This window comes from Styela clava, chromosome 13 (genome assembly GCF_964204865.1).
Source record: "Styela clava chromosome 13, kaStyClav1.hap1.2, whole genome shotgun sequence".
In the NCBI taxonomy this organism is placed as follows: Eukaryota; Metazoa; Chordata; class Ascidiacea; order Stolidobranchia; family Styelidae; genus Styela; species Styela clava.
In genome coordinates, this window is record NC_135262.1 from 9,275,875 (window position 1) to 9,294,275 (window position 18,401).

General features: G+C 31.7%; 1 protein-coding gene and 1 long non-coding RNA gene across 3 annotated transcripts in view; one reads left to right on the forward strand and one right to left on the reverse strand.

The window, feature by feature from the left end:
• The window catches only part of LOC144431391 (uncharacterized), a 34,631-nt gene that overhangs the window by 10,784 nt on the left and 5,446 nt on the right, over positions 1-18,401 (forward strand). The gene's annotated exons all lie outside the window — the stretch shown is intronic.
• LOC144431389 (uncharacterized) overlaps positions 1-18,401 on the reverse strand; it is a 24,370-nt gene continuing 5,969 nt past the window's right edge. For both annotated transcript variants that reach the window (XM_078119474.1, XM_078119473.1), the window contains exons 12-34: positions 18,227-18,358; positions 17,792-17,939; positions 16,906-17,023; positions 15,831-16,036; positions 15,246-15,495; positions 14,777-15,018; positions 13,967-14,111; positions 13,485-13,721; positions 7,897-8,055; positions 7,532-7,708; positions 7,090-7,323; positions 6,542-6,709; positions 5,727-5,839; positions 5,459-5,582; positions 5,073-5,306; positions 3,710-3,919; positions 3,350-3,447; positions 2,673-2,818; positions 2,389-2,593; positions 1,884-2,007; positions 1,655-1,788; positions 1,275-1,452; positions 1-588 (exon numbers count right to left, since the gene is read on the reverse strand). In XM_078119474.1, the coding sequence (XP_077975600.1) occupies positions 305-588; positions 1,275-1,452; positions 1,655-1,788; positions 1,884-2,007; positions 2,389-2,593; positions 2,673-2,818; positions 3,350-3,447; positions 3,710-3,919; positions 5,073-5,306; positions 5,459-5,582; positions 5,727-5,839; positions 6,542-6,709; positions 7,090-7,323; positions 7,532-7,708; positions 7,897-8,055; positions 13,485-13,721; positions 13,967-14,111; positions 14,777-15,018; positions 15,246-15,495; positions 15,831-16,036; positions 16,906-17,023; positions 17,792-17,939; positions 18,227-18,358 (4,066 nt within the window). In that variant the 3' untranslated portion in view covers positions 1-304. The remainder of the gene's footprint in view (positions 589-1,274; positions 1,453-1,654; positions 1,789-1,883; positions 2,008-2,388; positions 2,594-2,672; positions 2,819-3,349; positions 3,448-3,709; positions 3,920-5,072; positions 5,307-5,458; positions 5,583-5,726; positions 5,840-6,541; positions 6,710-7,089; positions 7,324-7,531; positions 7,709-7,896; positions 8,056-13,484; positions 13,722-13,966; positions 14,112-14,776; positions 15,019-15,245; positions 15,496-15,830; positions 16,037-16,905; positions 17,024-17,791; positions 17,940-18,226; positions 18,359-18,401) is intronic.

Consider the following 18,401-nt stretch of genomic DNA (forward strand, 5'->3'; position numbering starts at 1 on the left):
TCCTGACTTACCGCATTTATGTGACAAAATTTGACACTCAACTAGGAAAAGATCGTCAAATTGAGGAACTAGTATATGTTTTATACTATGAGAGATAAGTTCCATTGCCTTGTCTTAAAACACACAATGATTGCAGCCATAACAAAGGTTTTTTTTAATTGAAATATATATTGCAATTAGTTACTTATTACGACTACAGGAATGGTCAAAAGTTAATAATCTATAACAAAATATTACAAAGACATAACCACGATGAAAAAATTATATCTGAATCACATTCAATATAAGAAGCTCATTTGCATAACTACACGGTATATTTGATCAGATAAGATGGGTATGCTCCAGCATCAACAAATATTACAAAAATTGTGGGATTAGTTGTGTCATTTACAACACAATTATACATTTCTGCACTACTTGATATACGGTCTGCAGATTTCATTCCAAGGATTCCTTTCTGATATTTTCCAGTGATGACATTAGCGACAATAATTGTTCTTTCGTTATTCTTCCCTGGTGCAGCATACTTTATATTATTAGAATATGACGCATTTTTTGCAAAGTATACGCCATTCCCAAATGCAACAGCTAAAATGAATAAGAAATAAGTTAAAAGGTACCTAATGGTATTCTCGTCTACATAGCAACAATGGTATCTAGCAATGGCATCTAGTTTAACTAGATCTAGCTACTAGTTTAACTAGTAGCTAGCGTCGTAGGGTGGTTCACATAACCGCTGGTTGGTTATAGCCTCCTCCACTATCAAATCCATGCATATGAAAACAAATACGGTAACTGGCTAACTAATCCCATATCCGAGAAAGATTAGTGATCGGAGCCGAGGCTGTGGTTTGCAATATGATTAAGCCATCTTATTGGCTTTCTTCTCTCTGTGATAAATATGTAAATCCTATCCTGAGTGTCTAATTGTAAAAGTGATCAAATTTGGGTTTGTTTATGCTTTTTCATTAAAAAACTTCATAAGTCAGTAGTTTTCTGTGATTTTGTGGTCTACTATCCTACAATCAATTTGCAATATTTTATTAGCAGGTTTAATTTGAGAATATAACAGAATTTTTTTCTAAAATCATGGTATTGTTACACCGGTAAAAATCAAGGTAGTATAAACCTGCGAACTGTGGCAACATTTACTCAATCATGTCATAAATGCTGAACACTAAACTTTCGCATGGGGTAAATTGTCATGAACAAAATGGATATTTTTGAAATCTTGTTTGAAAAAAGCAAGGAAAATACTTCAATAATATACACACCATTGGCAGTACCACAATGTCCACGATCAAAGCCATCAGTTGCAATTTTGTCTGAAATGTCTGCTGTAGTACCATGGAATAATTCCATTTCAATATTTTGGCCAGGGTACAACTTTGCCACTCGTCTTTTTTCCTGTTGATATCTATTGTATAGATGTTTGTTTTGTATTCGACTGATCTGAAAAAGATATCGCATAATAAAGTATAAATATTATTGAATCTAAAACATTTACAAAATCCAATTTGCTCTGATAATATTGCCTAGCTTACTGTACTTTTGTTCTATTTGATCAAAATACGAGATCAGTTTGGTTCGTAATTGAAGCTACTTTTCTATTCATTCTATTATTATCACATTTCTTATATTAAATATAATTTACCGAGTTTATATTGAAGTTGCTGAGAGATTCGCCAAATCTTTCCTTGATTTTGCAAAATTCTTCACAGGATGAGTCGAGTTGTACATATTTAAATTTTTTTTCCTCTGACATGTTTTCCCAATGAGATGGAAACTCTGAGAAATACAAAATCAACATTATGTGAAAAATGCATGCTTCTTATCTACTAATGGAAAGAATAACTGCATTATCATGTACCGTGCATTTTTACCTTCGATAATTTCTTTTTCAATTTTATATTCAAAACTTTTTTCAGAAATCTTCATTGATTTGAAATCGATTGAACAGTCTTGCTTTGTACCATTGATAAATACTTTGATCTTGCTGATGTTCGACTTTTAAAAAATTTATCAATCCTTAATACATTTACTATAAAATTAATAATCATGCAAATTCAAAAAAAAATATTTGTTTAGAGTTTTCAAAAATGAGAATAGTCCCATTTTTGTCTTGCTATGTTTACACATTTGAATTCACATAGCAATAGAGACTGCAACATAATAAAACTAAGCGCCGTTTGGACAGGGGCGCACGCAAAAATGGAAAAAAATTCAATTTCAAAACATTGGATCATATTATACTGTAATATATATTACTGCAAAACCCTTACCAATTTTTAATAGTGCCCAAAATTATTGATAAAGTTTATATAGTGACATAAAGCATATATATTATTTTATTGTATTTATCATTTATTTATTTTCTTTTTTATTTACTTTTTTCGCATCTTCTATAGCTACACTTGACTGTGCATCAAAGTCAATCCACTTTGTCTCCAGCTCATTATAATATTTCCATGAATACATTACATGTTTTGCTATTTTATCAGCCGTCTCGAAGTTTCCCTGAAGTTTTAGGATTTGTTGATCTATGGTAGCAACCTCAACTTTCAAACCCTTTAGTGTGATTTTATCATCAAGTCTGGTATAAAACATGGTAAGTTAGGATTTTTCTGGTGTTACCTTGTAAAATAATTAACAGAAAACAATGAAAACAATACCGAATATCAACATCAACTTTCCCAGAAGATTTTATTGATTTTAAATCATCTTCGATCCATTTTCTAAATTGTTTGTTTGGTGTCTGTATAATCTTTGTTTCAAATGCTTTATCAATATGTCTTTTGATTGATTCAATCGCTTTAGCCTTATAAAATGTACAGAGAAGATATTGGACACAATATTTTCTAACAAAACTTTTTTGGGACTTCAACTAATACTAGGATGAGGTAGTTCATCTTGACAAGCATTCATTTTATCTTTCAGGGCAGTGGTTTCGAAAGTATATTGATCGGGGGGTCGATATCAGAAGTGGAAAGATATTCATGCGCCTAGAGATAACTAAATTATAACTAAAATATTGCCGTATGTAATCCTAATACCAGTACATATAATTAAGATACTGGTATAATTGAATTGTTGCAACTATACACATGCTTAAACTGTGTAACATAACAATTGGGTGTATCTAGAACGAAAAAGGTAAAAACATGTCTAAACTAAAAATGTTAAACTATTTCACTCAAGTTCGACGGGCCATATTAAATCATTACGTGTGCCATAATTGGCCTGTGGGTCACGGTTTTTTTAAACCACTGATTTAGGCTAAGAACAATTTGACAGAACATACCATCTCGAATCGATTTCAATATTAAAAATATTTATTAATAAAATTTACCACTTCCATTTTCTTAGCTGAATAGAAAAACAAAGTGGTGGAATTCCTGGTATATCTGGATATTTCAACTTTTTCCTCATGTAGGAAATCTTGCGTTACTGAATATAAAAAATGAATATTGACAAAAATAGAACTGACATAGTTTACATAAATAAATTGTGTCGTTGTTTCAAAAAAACAACAATTCAGAGCAAAAAAGAAGAAAAACATTTAATTCATGCTCTTGAATTTATTACTAGGATTTTAATTTATTAAAAAACATGACTACTATTTTTCGTGAATATCAAGCTAGAAGTTGTAGAAATCTCAGTTATTTACCATGCTAAATATAAAACTAAGTGTTTATAACAATCGACTCACCTGGCTTTGGCCGAACTTCAGGTCGAGTTTTAACATCTTCTATAACTTTTGCACCTAATATGCCTTCTTCAAATGACTTTACTCGTTGCTGCTCGAAGATTACAATGTTAATGATATTTAATGATTTTGTGACTGGTCGATTTGAGATGAAATCTTTCAAGGCGTCATGAATAATTTTTGCCATAACATCATTAGGCATTTTTTTGTTTCCTTAAAAAAGTATTGGTTGAATATTATATTATTTCTAGCTAGTTGTTTACATTGCACATATTTATTTTTCATAAACATAGTAATAAAATATGTTAAGTAATAAATAGTAAATAAAAAAGTATGAAATACCTTAAATGAGTGAGAATTGAGAACGCTTAGCTGTAAGATGAGGATAAGCCTTTTTATTTATCACAATGAGATGAAATATCTAAAGATGCAATTATTTATCAGGCATACCACAGAATCATCTTTTCGACTAAACCAGGGGTGCACGACATGAGGCACGCATGCCAAATTTGGCACGCCTTCTGCTCAAACGTGGCACGCGAACGGTTTTGTAAAAAAAAATTATTTATGATATACATTAAAATATCACGTTTATATCAAAATTAGATGCTTTTCATGGCATTAAATTGTTTCAATGAATAGATATTTGTTATTACCGTAAGTAATAAGTATTATTATTGAAATTTGTTTGACGTGTGTTTTACGGGAGTTCATTTACAAAGGTTTTTTCCCCGACCATCGACTTCCTTGTTTACTTCGTGAAATTGGCCAATCAGCAAGATGCAAAAAGTGACGCTCAGACAGTCTTCTCGCTCAGACAGATTTTAAGGCGTGGTAGTAAACATTACCTCGTTTTCGCGTTTTTGAATTCTATTCGTTAGTTTTCAGTTGTGTTTCGGATATGTAAATATATATAAAATAATTGAATGATCAGGTTGTCTTCTTAGGAGTTTCAGTTTATTTGCAGTAATCAAAAATTAGTGTACATATATATAAGTTAGCTGTGATAGACTAGGCTAAAATTCTTTACGGGTACTTTTAAAAAACAGATTGGTAAATGCTATGAATCTGAATGATGGCTTGAAACAAATATATATATATCTCATTTTACAGGCGCAAACTCGCGTAACCACTTTTAAAATAAGCACCGAAAATTTTGCAACAGTAAAGTATGGGAAGAATTTTACGGGTGTCAGAGGTTGGGGAAAGGTCTCACACCAACGATTGTGCGCAGCACCCAACAAGATTATTTTGAAAAATTTGGCACGTGTCCTCATTTGAGTTGTGCACCCCTGCACTGAACCATACCATAAATTATTTTGGTGAAGAATGCCACAACTCATTGTCAATTTTGTAAATAATATACCTGTTCCAATTGCTGGAATGGATAAAGAAGTGCAACCATTGTCATCCACCATATTCAATGTTTTTAATAGACATTCCTGTAATTTCTGTTGATCAGCTGAAAATACAATATGAAATATATTTTTACACTTTAATTTTCCACCGCTTGTCATCCTTATTGTATCATCCTTTCGAGAAGATAATTCTTTTTGTATTTTCTTCCCTCCCTTTTGAAGAATTGCCTTGGAGACCATCCCTAAAAATTGAACAAAAAACCAAATTAAAAATCATTTTAGACTTTTGTAAAGAATATTAATCTTGACCAACAAGTATATTCATTTGAATAAAAAAACTTTACACAGCTAAAAACGAAACAAATCTGATATAAAATGCAGAACAAAACTTTACCCTCTGATAGGTTAAAACTAATTCCAGTACTATTAATAATAGCATCAGTTTTCTCTTCTGTTATGTCTCCTTGTCGAACAGAAACAAGATCTTTCAATTTTTGTTTTCCTTGATTAGACTGGTTCTTAAAAAAGCCCCTTATTCCTTTTGTCTAAAAATTACATACCTGGTTTGCATTTTGTTATGAAATGAGTTTAATATAGAATAAGATTTATGATATTTGTAATTATTTCTATGTAGATTTTTAATGGAATATCCATAAACATGCCCAAGGTGATTTCCATTCTTCTGCTGGAGAATGCTTAGTTGAAGATCTCTGTGGAGTTTGCCTCTCGAATTTAGGTGAAGACTGAGTTGTAATTTGAAGTTTAGGTACCGCACCTGAAATGGAGCAAACAGTCATTATAGCCAGGAATCTATTCCAATCTCTTACAATCATTAAACATTTTGTTCCAATTGATTAAGGTAGAAGGGAGTAATTTTTTTGGCTTGTTTGCCACAATGTGGCAACAGGAGTTTGTCCATCCCTAGAAACAGTGATGCTGATATATAAAAATACAGACTAAAAAATTTCATCAATGCCTAAGCTGCTTTGCTCAAAAAAAGAAAGTACTTGTTGCCGAAGAAAACATTCTGTTGTTCCACTTGCCTTAAATCTAGTTCTTATAATAATGATAATGAATCTCATCTATTCTGAAGAATATAGTTACTTTCAAAATTCCCAATTAATATTCTTCTCACTGTTTCTCTCCTGACATAAAATTCATATAATTTAACTAATTTCTCATCCAGCTGATTTCTGATATATCCCGACAAACTTTTCGCACCAACTGGTATCTGAAAAAATACTTCATATTTATAACTACTTCATACTTGCAATAATATTATTGTAACTGATATAAACTCTTTCCTCCTATCATTTCGCTGATTAAACTTCATTCATCTGAGTGTCCATGCACCAAATTTTTAGCAATGAAAAATTTTGTTGATATATGGAATATTTATCAATAAATGTTCAATAATAAATAAAATTCCAAATACTGCTTTATGATGTTTTTATGTATTGCAGAAGAGCATCAATACCTTTCTGAACAGTTATCAACTCCTTAATGAAATCCTGTATTTTTGGTTTGTCATATATCACCACATCGACTTTTTTCAAATATTTTGTTGCAGAATTTTTGAAAACAAACTGATTCAATGATTTCCGCATAAGAGCCGCAATAGCAGCACTCGGCAGGTTCAATTTTCCTGTGGAAATGGTATTATTGGTAAAAATGTATAACAGATAAAATGAATTGTATGAACAAAGTTATGATTGGATGAAAATATTTTCAAATATGCTTCCAAACACTACAAACTATAATCGTAGATTCAAAATAGATAATGTTTGAAATTCTGATAACCTTCAAAATGTAGTCGCTTTGCCAAATCAAACAAAATTTTTGATCCTGAATATCCATTGCTATTACTGTGATGCACAGGTAAATTTTATGGAATATCATTTGAAAATATGAATATGAAAACATGGAAACTCATGCTGCTAAACATGGTAAAAGTATTGATATACAACTGTGTTATTGTCACAAAAAATCTTGCCATGATATGACTTGAGGTAGTATGTGATTTACCTGTGCCAAGAGCTGGCAAAGATATAGATGCAGATTGATGTTTTTCAGCCTCGTTGAGAATGTTTTGAATACATTCTATCATCTGTTGCTCAGTATTGGGAAAGACCACATGGAATATCTTCCTGCATTGAAGTTTTCCTCCACTTGTTACTCTCAATTCTCTCCCAGCTGCATTTGACAACTCGTCTTGAATCTGTTTTCCTCCATTTTGAAGAATTGTTTTAGAGACATTTCCTTAATAGAATCAGTTGAACTTGACATAATTTGAGTTGAAATAAAAATCGAAGATATTCAAAAATACATAATTTAAAAAAATTAAATTGGTTAATAATTATCATATTGATTAGTGATTTATATAGAAAAAATTTTTGACAAAAATTATATAAGAGGGAAATTTGTGATCATCTTTTCTGAGCTGTTTTCACTGCTAACAAAATCTCACCACTGGATAAATCAAAGTTTGAGCCAACACTACTGACAATGATGTCATTTTTCTCATTTGTTATATCGCCTTCTTTTACTGTTAATATGATAGAACCAATTGTTACAGAATTTGATAATGTAGTCTGAATCCCAGTGACATCAAATGAATTTCGTGGTTTGATTGAATATGAAGATTCTAAAAGTATGAAGATGAACATTAAAATGTTTTAGTTCTTACTGAATAGTGACAAGTTTGTGAGTTTTTATTGGCGATCCATGCTATACAATGTAGGGTAAAATTTGTCTTTCAACATATCTAAGAGTACTGTTTTGAATACTAGTCCTTTTATTCTATCTATGTGCATCTAGAGTTTTATTCTATACCTGACTTGGTTGAAAAAGTCTTTTCAAAGATGCTAATCTGAGATTTGTTGAAAATCACAACATCAATGACTTTCAAATGCCTTGGCGATGAAGCCTTGAAATTTTCGAAAACTTCTAAAATCGTTGATGCACTATCTTTGCTGGACATTGTCATATCCCCTGTTAAATATATTTGTTCAATATGATTAGTGTGTGTTAGCAATAATCTGATGTATGAATAAAAACCTTACAAATTCAGTGGTGTATTTAAGCGGGACCACGGTTATTTGACTATTTCCCATCTGTAACCTCAAATTGAAGCTGTATTTTCTGTTTATTTTTTATATTTTATTTAATAGATATAAGAACTTGAGAATGTTACTAAATGAGTCCCTGCAAATAAATTGCATGCCTCCATAATTAAGTCGATGTATTCGCTATTTGATTAAGCGAAGTTAAATTAAGATCTTGTAAAATAAAAATATTATAAGTTAACTTATAACTCAAGAACTGAACAATGGATGCACCAAAACCTCCATCAAGAGAAAAAACATCTAGCAAAACCAAGAATACATCTGTAAAATCACCAAAAACTAAGCAACATCAGAGTGAAGAACGGGTTGAAGAGCATGTACCAGGTTCCAGGACTGATTCCCCACAATACAACGAAATTGTGAGTGGGATATTACCTGTCATCACAAGAAATATCATAAATGCTATAACACTTCAACTCCCAGCAATGATAGGCCAATGTCTTGAGGAAAATCTTGAACACTCAGACAACTCAGACATTCTCACTCCTATTACACCCAACATCCAAGAGATACTTAATGATCTGAGCCTATCCATGAGGGACATCAGAGCTGAACTATCCGATATAAAAGAAAGCCAAACATTTCACACCAAAATGTACGATGATTTGGCTGAAAAGAATAAGATCTTGGGAAAACGAACAACTGAAAACAAAAGAACAATTGAAAGTCTTCTAAACAGAATTTATGACCTAGAAGATGATTTATATTATGTGTCAGAAAAACTAGAGGATCAAGAGAGGAGAGGACGCCTGGAGAACCTTGAGTTTCATGGTATACCTGTTGAACAAAATGAGGACACTGATGAAATTGTTTGCAACATCGCAAAGTTGGTTGGTGTCAACATCCAAGCCAGCGATATTTCAGTGTCCCATAGAATGCCAACAGGAGGGGAAGGAACAAGAACTCCAGCTATAATTGCTAAATTTATTCATCGCAAGAACAAAATTAAAATCTTCGAAAAACGAAAAGTTCTCCGCTCAGTAAGATCAAGTTCACATTTTTGTCAACCATCAAAAATTTTCATCGCAGAGAATTTAACAGCTTTTAATAAAGACTTATACTTCAGAGCAAGAACTGCAAAAAATAATTGTGGTTATAAATTTATCTGGACATCGAATGGAAGAGTATACGTAAAAAAGAACGCTGACATCAAAAACTCTTTAAATATTCGATGTGATGAAGACCTCTCTAAAATCCAATAATTAATGTGAGTGTGATTCTATATATTTACAACTAGTTAATTTATACTGAACTAGCGTATTATACATGTGAAAATTTACTGGCATCATGCCAACCAATAGGATCATGCTCTAACCTAGCAATACCCCATCAGTTGCCTGATCAGACGCATTGTGCACTTGCACATAACTCAAAAATCTTGTATGAAATAACTAAGTGTGTGTGCGAAAATATAGAAGTGTCAAATTTAAGAACAACTAGTATGTCTTTTCAAAAAAACTGTATTATTGCATTTCATATAAATATTCGGTCTCTCCAAAAAAACCATGATTCTCTAGTGAATTTACTATCTGAATTTATTACCCCCCCTCATCTCATTGCAATCTCAGAAACGAGACTTGGTGTAACCCCAATTTTAAACATCAGTCTACCTAATTATGAATTCATTCATAAACCGTCCAAAACAAGTGCCGGGGGAGTGGGACTCTACGTAAAGCAAGGTTTTGCCGTCACTGAGACTTGTGAATATAATTTAAACCACCCAGACTGTGAAGAATTGTGGATAGATCTTAAAATTAATTCAAATGTCACATTTACGATTGGAGTAATTTATAAACATCCCAGAAAAGATATTCCCAAATTTACCGAAAAATTATCAATCACTTTAGAAAAATTAAATATAGAAAAGAAACTATTCATCATATTAGGAGATTTAAATATAAATTTATTAGGTCCAACAACAGATTTGGCCACCATGAAGTATATTGATATGCTGTTAGCTAATTTGTCATTGCCTTTGATTACATCACCAACAAGAGTAACTCGTTCATCTAGTACACTAATTGATAATATCTTCACAAATGCAATAAAATATAACTTGGCAAGCTTTATTATTCTTAGTGACATCAGTGACCATTATCCACAATTCTGCACAGTCTCTTTTCCAAATTACCAGGGGGGTCAAGATCGAGATCATATATTTAAACGAAATATGAAAAATTTTTCTGTTGACACGTATAGATCTAATCTAGAATCATCCCTGAGTCCTATCACAAATTGTCAAATCACATGTGATAACTTAAACACTTTATTTGAAATATTCACAGAAACAATTCAAACAACTATTGATGCACACGCACCCATGAAACCATTAAGTCGGCGCGAATCGAAACTTCTAGCCAAACCGTGGCTCACGAAAGGTATTCATGTCTCCATTAGGAAAAAACGTAAAATGTATAAAACGCACTTTAAAAATGGTAGCAATACCCAACATAATTTATACAAAGTTTATAACAATTTACTTAAAATCGTAATAAGTAACGCAAAAAAATCGTATTACTTCGGAAAATTCAAACACATTTGTGGTGACATCAAATCCACCTGGAAATTGATTGGTCATTTAGCTAATATCAGACAAGAAAAAAAATGTTCAATCAAAGAGCTAAAAATTGACAATGGAACTAAAGTATGTGATCCAATTTGTATTGCCAATTACCTTAATAATTATTTCACCACCATAGGCCCAAAACTGTCTGAAAATATTCCCCATTCTAATGATTCTTTTTTGAATAATCTCAAGAATCCAGTGAAAGATTCCTTGTTTCTTAGACCAACGACAATCAATGAAGTATTTACCACCATAGCAAGTCTTCCTGATGGCAAAGCAGTGGGGTATGACAATATACCTGCCAAATTTTTAAAATACGCTGCTGATATAGTGTCTCCCATGCTGTGTAAGTTGTTTAATGCCTCCCTAGACCATGGTATTTTTCCCAATTGTTTGAAAATTGCTAAAGTCACACCAGTGTTCAAAGCTGGAGACAAAGAATGTGCAACCAACTATCGCCCCATTTCAGTTCTTTCGACTATGACCATAACATTCGAAAAACTTTTGCATACCAGACTAACACAATTTATAGATCGAAATAGCATTATTAATAAGTCACAGTTTGGTTTCCAAAAGAAGCACTCTACTAATCATGCAATACTAGATATGGTAACTTACTTTTATGATAAAGTAGAGAAAAGGGAATATATCAGTGCAATATTTCTCGACCTAAAAAAGGCATTCGACACTGTCGACCATCACATATTAGTTAGAAAGCTGAGCCACTATGGCATTCGCGGTCATGCATCAAAATTCTTCCAGAGCTATTTATATTCGCGTCAACAATATGTCAAAATAGGATCAAATTGCTCCGAACTTGCAACTGTACAATGCGGAATTCCCCAGGGCACAATAATTGGCCCATTAATGTTCGTATTATTCGTCAACGATCTTCCTCATGCCACCAGATTATTGGTCAAACTCTTCGCTGACGATACCGGGTTATTTGGAAGTTCAGTCTCGCCAAATGACTTGCAAATACACATGAACTCTGAAATGCAAAAAATTGCAACGTGGATGACTAGTAACAAACTAACTATAAATATTGAAAAATCCAAATCACTTCTAATTAATCCCAAAAAAAATGAAAGAAGTGTGCATTTGATTAAAATTACTATTAATGGTATATTACTTGAGAATGTGAACTCATACAAATACTTGGGTATACACATTGATAACCAGTTAAAATGGGCAGCTCATATTAACTACATTGCTGGCAAGCTTGCTAGAACAGCAGGTATATTATTCAAACTTAAAAAGTTTCTCACCCCATCAGCTATGCGATTAGTTTATTTTTCTCTCTTTCAATCATATCTTCAATATGGTATCGTAGCTTGGGGAAACGCATCTTCCACACTCCTTCACAGATTAGAGGTACTGCAAAATAAATCAATCAGAGCAATAGGCAATGCACCTTTACGATCCAGACTTGACCCATTGTATCACAGGTTAAAAATAATGAAACTTTGCCATGTCCATAAATTTGAGATATTGAAACTTATGCACCAGTACTTTGACGGCAAACTTCCAACCGCATTCGTAGGATATTTCACCAAGCAGACTAATGTTCATTCGTATTACACAAGATCTGCTTCACAAGCTTCCTTTCATGTACCGAGATACACGTCATGTAGAACGCAGAATTCCATCAAATACGTGGGTGTAAAGTTATGGAATAATATATCAGGTGAAATGAGATCACTATCCTATCATGGTTTTAAAAGGGAACTAAAAAAGAAATACATTGATGACTACCTTTATTTGAATTGATCACCAAAAAATCACCTACCGGTACCTATACGGTACTTTGCAACTGACCCGAGTACTTGATTAAGTCTATATTATTAAGCCATGTCATCGGCTTACCTGTCCGCTGGGTTAAATATTCGAATCCTGCCTGTCCCTTTACTCTGTCGCAGCCGAATTGACTATAAAGTGTTATAGTCACTTTGGTCGCAACGTATTAATAACGTACGGTTATTCTACTCTGCCAAACAAAGCGCAGCTCTGCGAACGAATCAGATGTGCGTGGAGTCGTAATTTTTGAAAACCAAATTTTGGTTAAAGACATTGCGTACATCATGTCAGGGGATACTGAAAGATTCTGTCTAAAGGGAATTATAGTTAATCGTTATATTTTTTTTACTCCACATCGATATATAACATATTTTATGTCTTTTCGTGCAACCGTTTAATTCATGCAGTGCATTTCATCTTTTATGAATTTGGCCACTGATTTAAATAATAAAAAAACATGCTCGTAACCAGGATGTTATGTTTTTTTTTTATTTTAAATACTTATGATGGATATTTGGTATTTTTTGAAAATGTTCTTTTTTTCTTCAAAATACTTATTTTGAAATGTTTTGGTGTTTCATTAACTTTTTAAGTTATTAACCTGAATCAACAAGCGTTTTATGTGTCGCTGCCTGAAGACCTCTTGAGGTCCCTCGCGACTCCTGTCACACAATTTAAGTTAGTTTCCACTTGTATTTGTAATATTTTTTCATATATCTTACCATGTTTAAATTGTGTTGACGAATAAATGATGATTGATTGATTGATTGATGTCCTTGCATGTTTGGCATTGGCCAAATGCTCGACTGAATGCTTGGTGCAACAATTTATTTGATGATTGTTTGAAATTGACCAGTAGTGTCAATGTACTATAAAAACTATACATTTGCAATACTACAATTTACAAATAAACAACAGTGTAGTACACATACCTGTTCCAATAGCAGGAATGGCAATTGACTTCCATTGTCTATTTTCTGCCTCATCAAGAACCTGTCTCAGTTGCTTTTTATTAGTCAGACAATTATTTGCAAAGACAGCGTGGACTACATACTTGCATAGCAAACCACCACCACTAGTTATTCGCATTGTTTTATCTGTTCCAGCATCCAGTTCTGACTGGATTTTGTTTCCGCCCTTATTCAGAATAACCTTACACAACTGACCTCCTGTAAAGCAATTTCATACAAAAATTATACTTGAAAATGAATAATAACAAAATAGGAAACAGAAGACTATGTGGTTAAAATTAATTACAGAATTGACATGAATGATAAATAAAAATTGCAATCTAACAACACAAAATATAAAAAGGATATTTAGATAGTATTTAAAGTTTTAAGGTAATTGGTGTAAGAAAAACTGTCTTACCATAATGTACGCTACTTTTTATTTTATATTCTAATTATACTACCTTGTTTTAAAGAGAAGTTATTGCCAATGCTGTTTACAATGCCATCATGTTTTGATAAAGTTATATCACCCTCGTATACTGATAAAATGATGTTACCAACTTCAGTGTTTCCATTGCTTCTCAGAGTGAATGATAATTCATGTTTCTGTTTGATGATTCGTGGGTGCAATTATTACAAGAATATTTGACACAAACTAAATTCGAATTTTCAAATGACAGTATGAAATAGTATTTGAAGTGCTAAAAGTGTGTGCAAAATTTAGCATAAGCTCGGCGTGACTTTTTTATATTTAAGATTTTTAATTGATTCAAACTGTATTAAGTAAAAAACTTGAAATAAAAACTTGATGGTTGACTGGCCCAAAAATTACACTATAATTAATAATTACAGGCAGAGCCGAATACTTATTGAAAATAATGTTTCACTTCTGCAGGGAATGAGTGTGCAATAGAAAGGAACAAGGTGTCGCTGACCTGATGACTGTCACGATCTTCGCGACCCCTTATCGATTAGGTGTATAATTCCATTTTTTATGGATGCCATTATACACTTTTGACAGCCCTTCATGCATTAACTTTTGTATTGATTCTTGCATGATAGAAATAAAATATCTGAATCTGATACATGTACTTCATCTTATCAATATTTCTCATTTATTTATATACAAGGCTAAATTCAATGCTTATGTAATTACCGTTACTTTTCCAAAACAATTACTTTATATTATTTCTCATATAGTAGGCTAATAGTATTTTATCATAAAAAATACCATGTGCAAATCTAAATTTAGTCTCACAATATATACATACCAATGCATTTTTTATGTCTTGATGTGGAGAGGACATTTTATTTCTTCTTGTAACAGTTATTTCCTTTGTGGGTAGTTTCGGTATTTCCTCTTCAATCAAAATCACACATTTATGAGATATGCAGACATCGCTAATAGCATTTTTACCATCTTGACTATAAAAATACTCTTGTATTTTGAATTTTTCAAAAGTTTCAGTTTTTTCATAGATTTTTTCATCCCATGTTTTCAAATCTTTGTGAACTGTGTGAAAATAAAAGTATAGAAATACAAAAATGTATGGAAGACAGTCAAAAAGAAATTATATCAGTCATGTCTACCAAATCGAATGTTTGCTGAAAATATTCAATGTTTGTTACAATGTTTTGCTAAAAAATAGTAAAAAAGTAATTTATTTGGATTATTCTCATAAAGTTATCTAGTAACAATTAAATTTTAATAAATATAGATACAGAAAGAAAAATATCCACCTTTTGCAATTAATTTTTTTCTACCCTCCAACCTAATGCCACATCTCGATTGAAATTCTACGCCTGCCTTAATATTTTTATTTTCCAAGCATTTTTTAAAGTCTGTTAAGTATTTGAATAAATATTCTGCCTTTCCATAGGATGTCTCAAAAAATAAAACATCTTCTGAATATTCTTCTAAAAATTCATGTACTGCTGAAACAGCATTTTTCACAAATTCACGGAAACCAACAATAAGGAGGCACATGTCCTAAAACACAATAAAAAGAAATAACCATAAATAAACAATATAAAAGACAGCACGAATAATATCTCAACACAAATAACTATTCATTCAAAAATATTGAATATGCAAATTAGAAACAAAAAAACTATTATAAAAATATAAAACATAATCTCAATCATGGTTAAGGAACGATGTTTGCAATATGTTCCAACCTACTACATAGCTGAATTGTTAAATACAGGGTGAACCAAAAATACGGAACAAGAGTCCATTTGGAACATATTGTATGGGTTCTGTTTTTTTGTGGTTGAACCTATCACTAACTTTCTGCTTAAATGTATAAAAGAGATAAATCTCACTTGAATGGAAATCTCAAGCATGTGATTAGATTCCAAAAATCCTTCTTCGTTTTTCCATTCTTTAAGTTGCAAAGCATTTTTGTTTGCATTTGATAAAGTAACAGATTTGTCTGTTGTTAGAAGACCTCTGACTCTGATCACCGCAGTATTAGTTTTATCCCCATTACACCAAATTTTCAAAACTTGGTCATTAATAGTAATAGTTCCTGTAAAGCATAACATAATTAACAATATTAAATGGAAAAGGTATTTAAATATTTTCTATTTCTTCATATTAGAATTTTAGCCACTGTGTAAGGTTATCAAATCTATCAAAGCATTTGTAGCCCAAGAAAAACGGATTGGTATATATCATTTCAGCATTGTAATTAATACAAATATAAAATCATAACAAATTAATAATATTTTTTGTGATTTTCTATGCGGATATAGCCTACATTTTATTAAAGATGGTGTTCAATGGTCCAATCTTAGTTGAGAAAGTTAATAAAAACTAGCACCATGATGAAATACCAATGTCATTCCAATATTGCGATTGAATTACTCTGAAAAGTCACCCAGGAATCATCCAGTGGCTACCTTTGGGTAACATACTTGTTCATTAATTTAAATCGAGTAGTTAACTCATTTTCTACGATTTCTACCATTACCATGGATGGTAAATGCTGTTTTTCGATTTAATAAAAATTAAAAATTCCATTCATAATTTGGCTAGTATATTGCAGATATACTAGGATCATAATATAAATGACTGGGATAAAAAAGTACACATACATATGTCATCTTTATACGTATGGTTCATTCAGCATCATATGCTAAATTTTATAGCCAATGCTCAACTTAGCATCTACATCTATTTATAAAGAAAGAGTTGAAGTTTAAAAGTAAGCCAAAGTTTAATACAAAAAAAACTAAAACACAATCATTAATTAAGCTATTAATAATATGTAAAAGGCAGCAAGCGGTAAATAGTCAATTAATGTTCATTTGAATTTACAAAAAAAATTGTTTTCTCAATATGGCAATTGATAGGTGAATAAGGATGAAATTATTCTGCTACAATATTAAATATTACCTTTTAGAGATACCAACGCCTTGTTAATATATGCAATGACATACTTTTCATTGTTTGAATTTGTCAAGAAACGTTTTTGATCCTGATCAAGGCATTCAAATTCCTGATCTTTTATTGACTGAAAGATAACAGAAATAAATGAATATAAAAAAATGGTTATGAAATGTCAGCATCTATTATGTTTCAAAATATATTCTAATCTGATTTTGCCTTGCTTCCATATGGCAACTGATGTGCTTGTGCCAAAGTGGTAACTTGTCACATAGATCATTGTTATGCTAACTACATTTATATGTCTCATTAAAAATTTAATTTCTCCTTTACCCGGCTTATGTTATCTATCTGCTTACTTTTGCCTTGTAATCTAGTGGATGTTACCAGAGGCTGAATTTCAATTGGAGACTGCCTTTCGCCTGACATTTATAAGATTAACGTGTGGCTCAGAAAGTTTCAGTTTCATATTTTGTTGTTTTATATTATTGATAACTCATTTCTGATAATAGTTGCCTTTGATTTTGGGCTAATTAGGGAAAGCAAAAGTTGAAGCAAAGAAATATATATTGCAATAAAAATCACCCTATTCTTTGGAAGGTAAACGAACATCCTACAATTCGACAAAATATTCATTTTGGACTTCTGATGTCAAATTGTTTGTTCAAAATTTGTGCATTTAGAATGATATCATCACTCTATTCAAATTTCCAAATGTAATAAATATCAAGATAAATATCTGTAGTAAAATGAACCATGTTTTTCAAAGCGTTTTTCAAAGCATCAACAATGGAAAAAATATCTATATCAATACTTTATATCTGATGCATGACTAAAATTTAATGGATTCAGATTGAAGTATCATTTTTTATGCAGTCGAATTTTTAAATCTTACCTCCATGCAATGTAACATCTGATATTTTGCATTTAAAGTATGTGCCGGAGTTCCTTCATATGAGAGTTTATGTTCGTCATCATGACGTTTTATGACGCACTTCGATCCCTTCTGTATTCTTTCAAATTCGCCAGTGTCAACAACCCACCTATTATAAAAACTTTCATATTAATCATTGATTTGATTGTTATTGACTGTACATAAAGAAGCAATCATTACGGATTTATATTAATAACATAATTCATCTTTATAATATTGTCTCGTTCAAGCATCCTTGTGGTAACTGACACATACGGATCCGCAATAGAAAGTAAACAAGGAGGAAGGACTTGCAGTTCAATACACAATACCCTAGTACAACCCATAATGAATTAATCAATATTGAAATTGCGATGGGAAAGGGGGTAGAAAAAAAATTATTCAAAAAGCCCTAACCTATATTTTCCTTTATCCAACTCTTGGAATTCTTCTCCAATATTAGTACTTGCCACAATGTCTTTTACAATAGATGCTACAACATCCTTTAACCCGGTTACCACCAAGATATGAAATTTTATTCCTGTCCATCTGAAAAAAACAATGTAAAAATATTTTCATCTGTACAGCAATT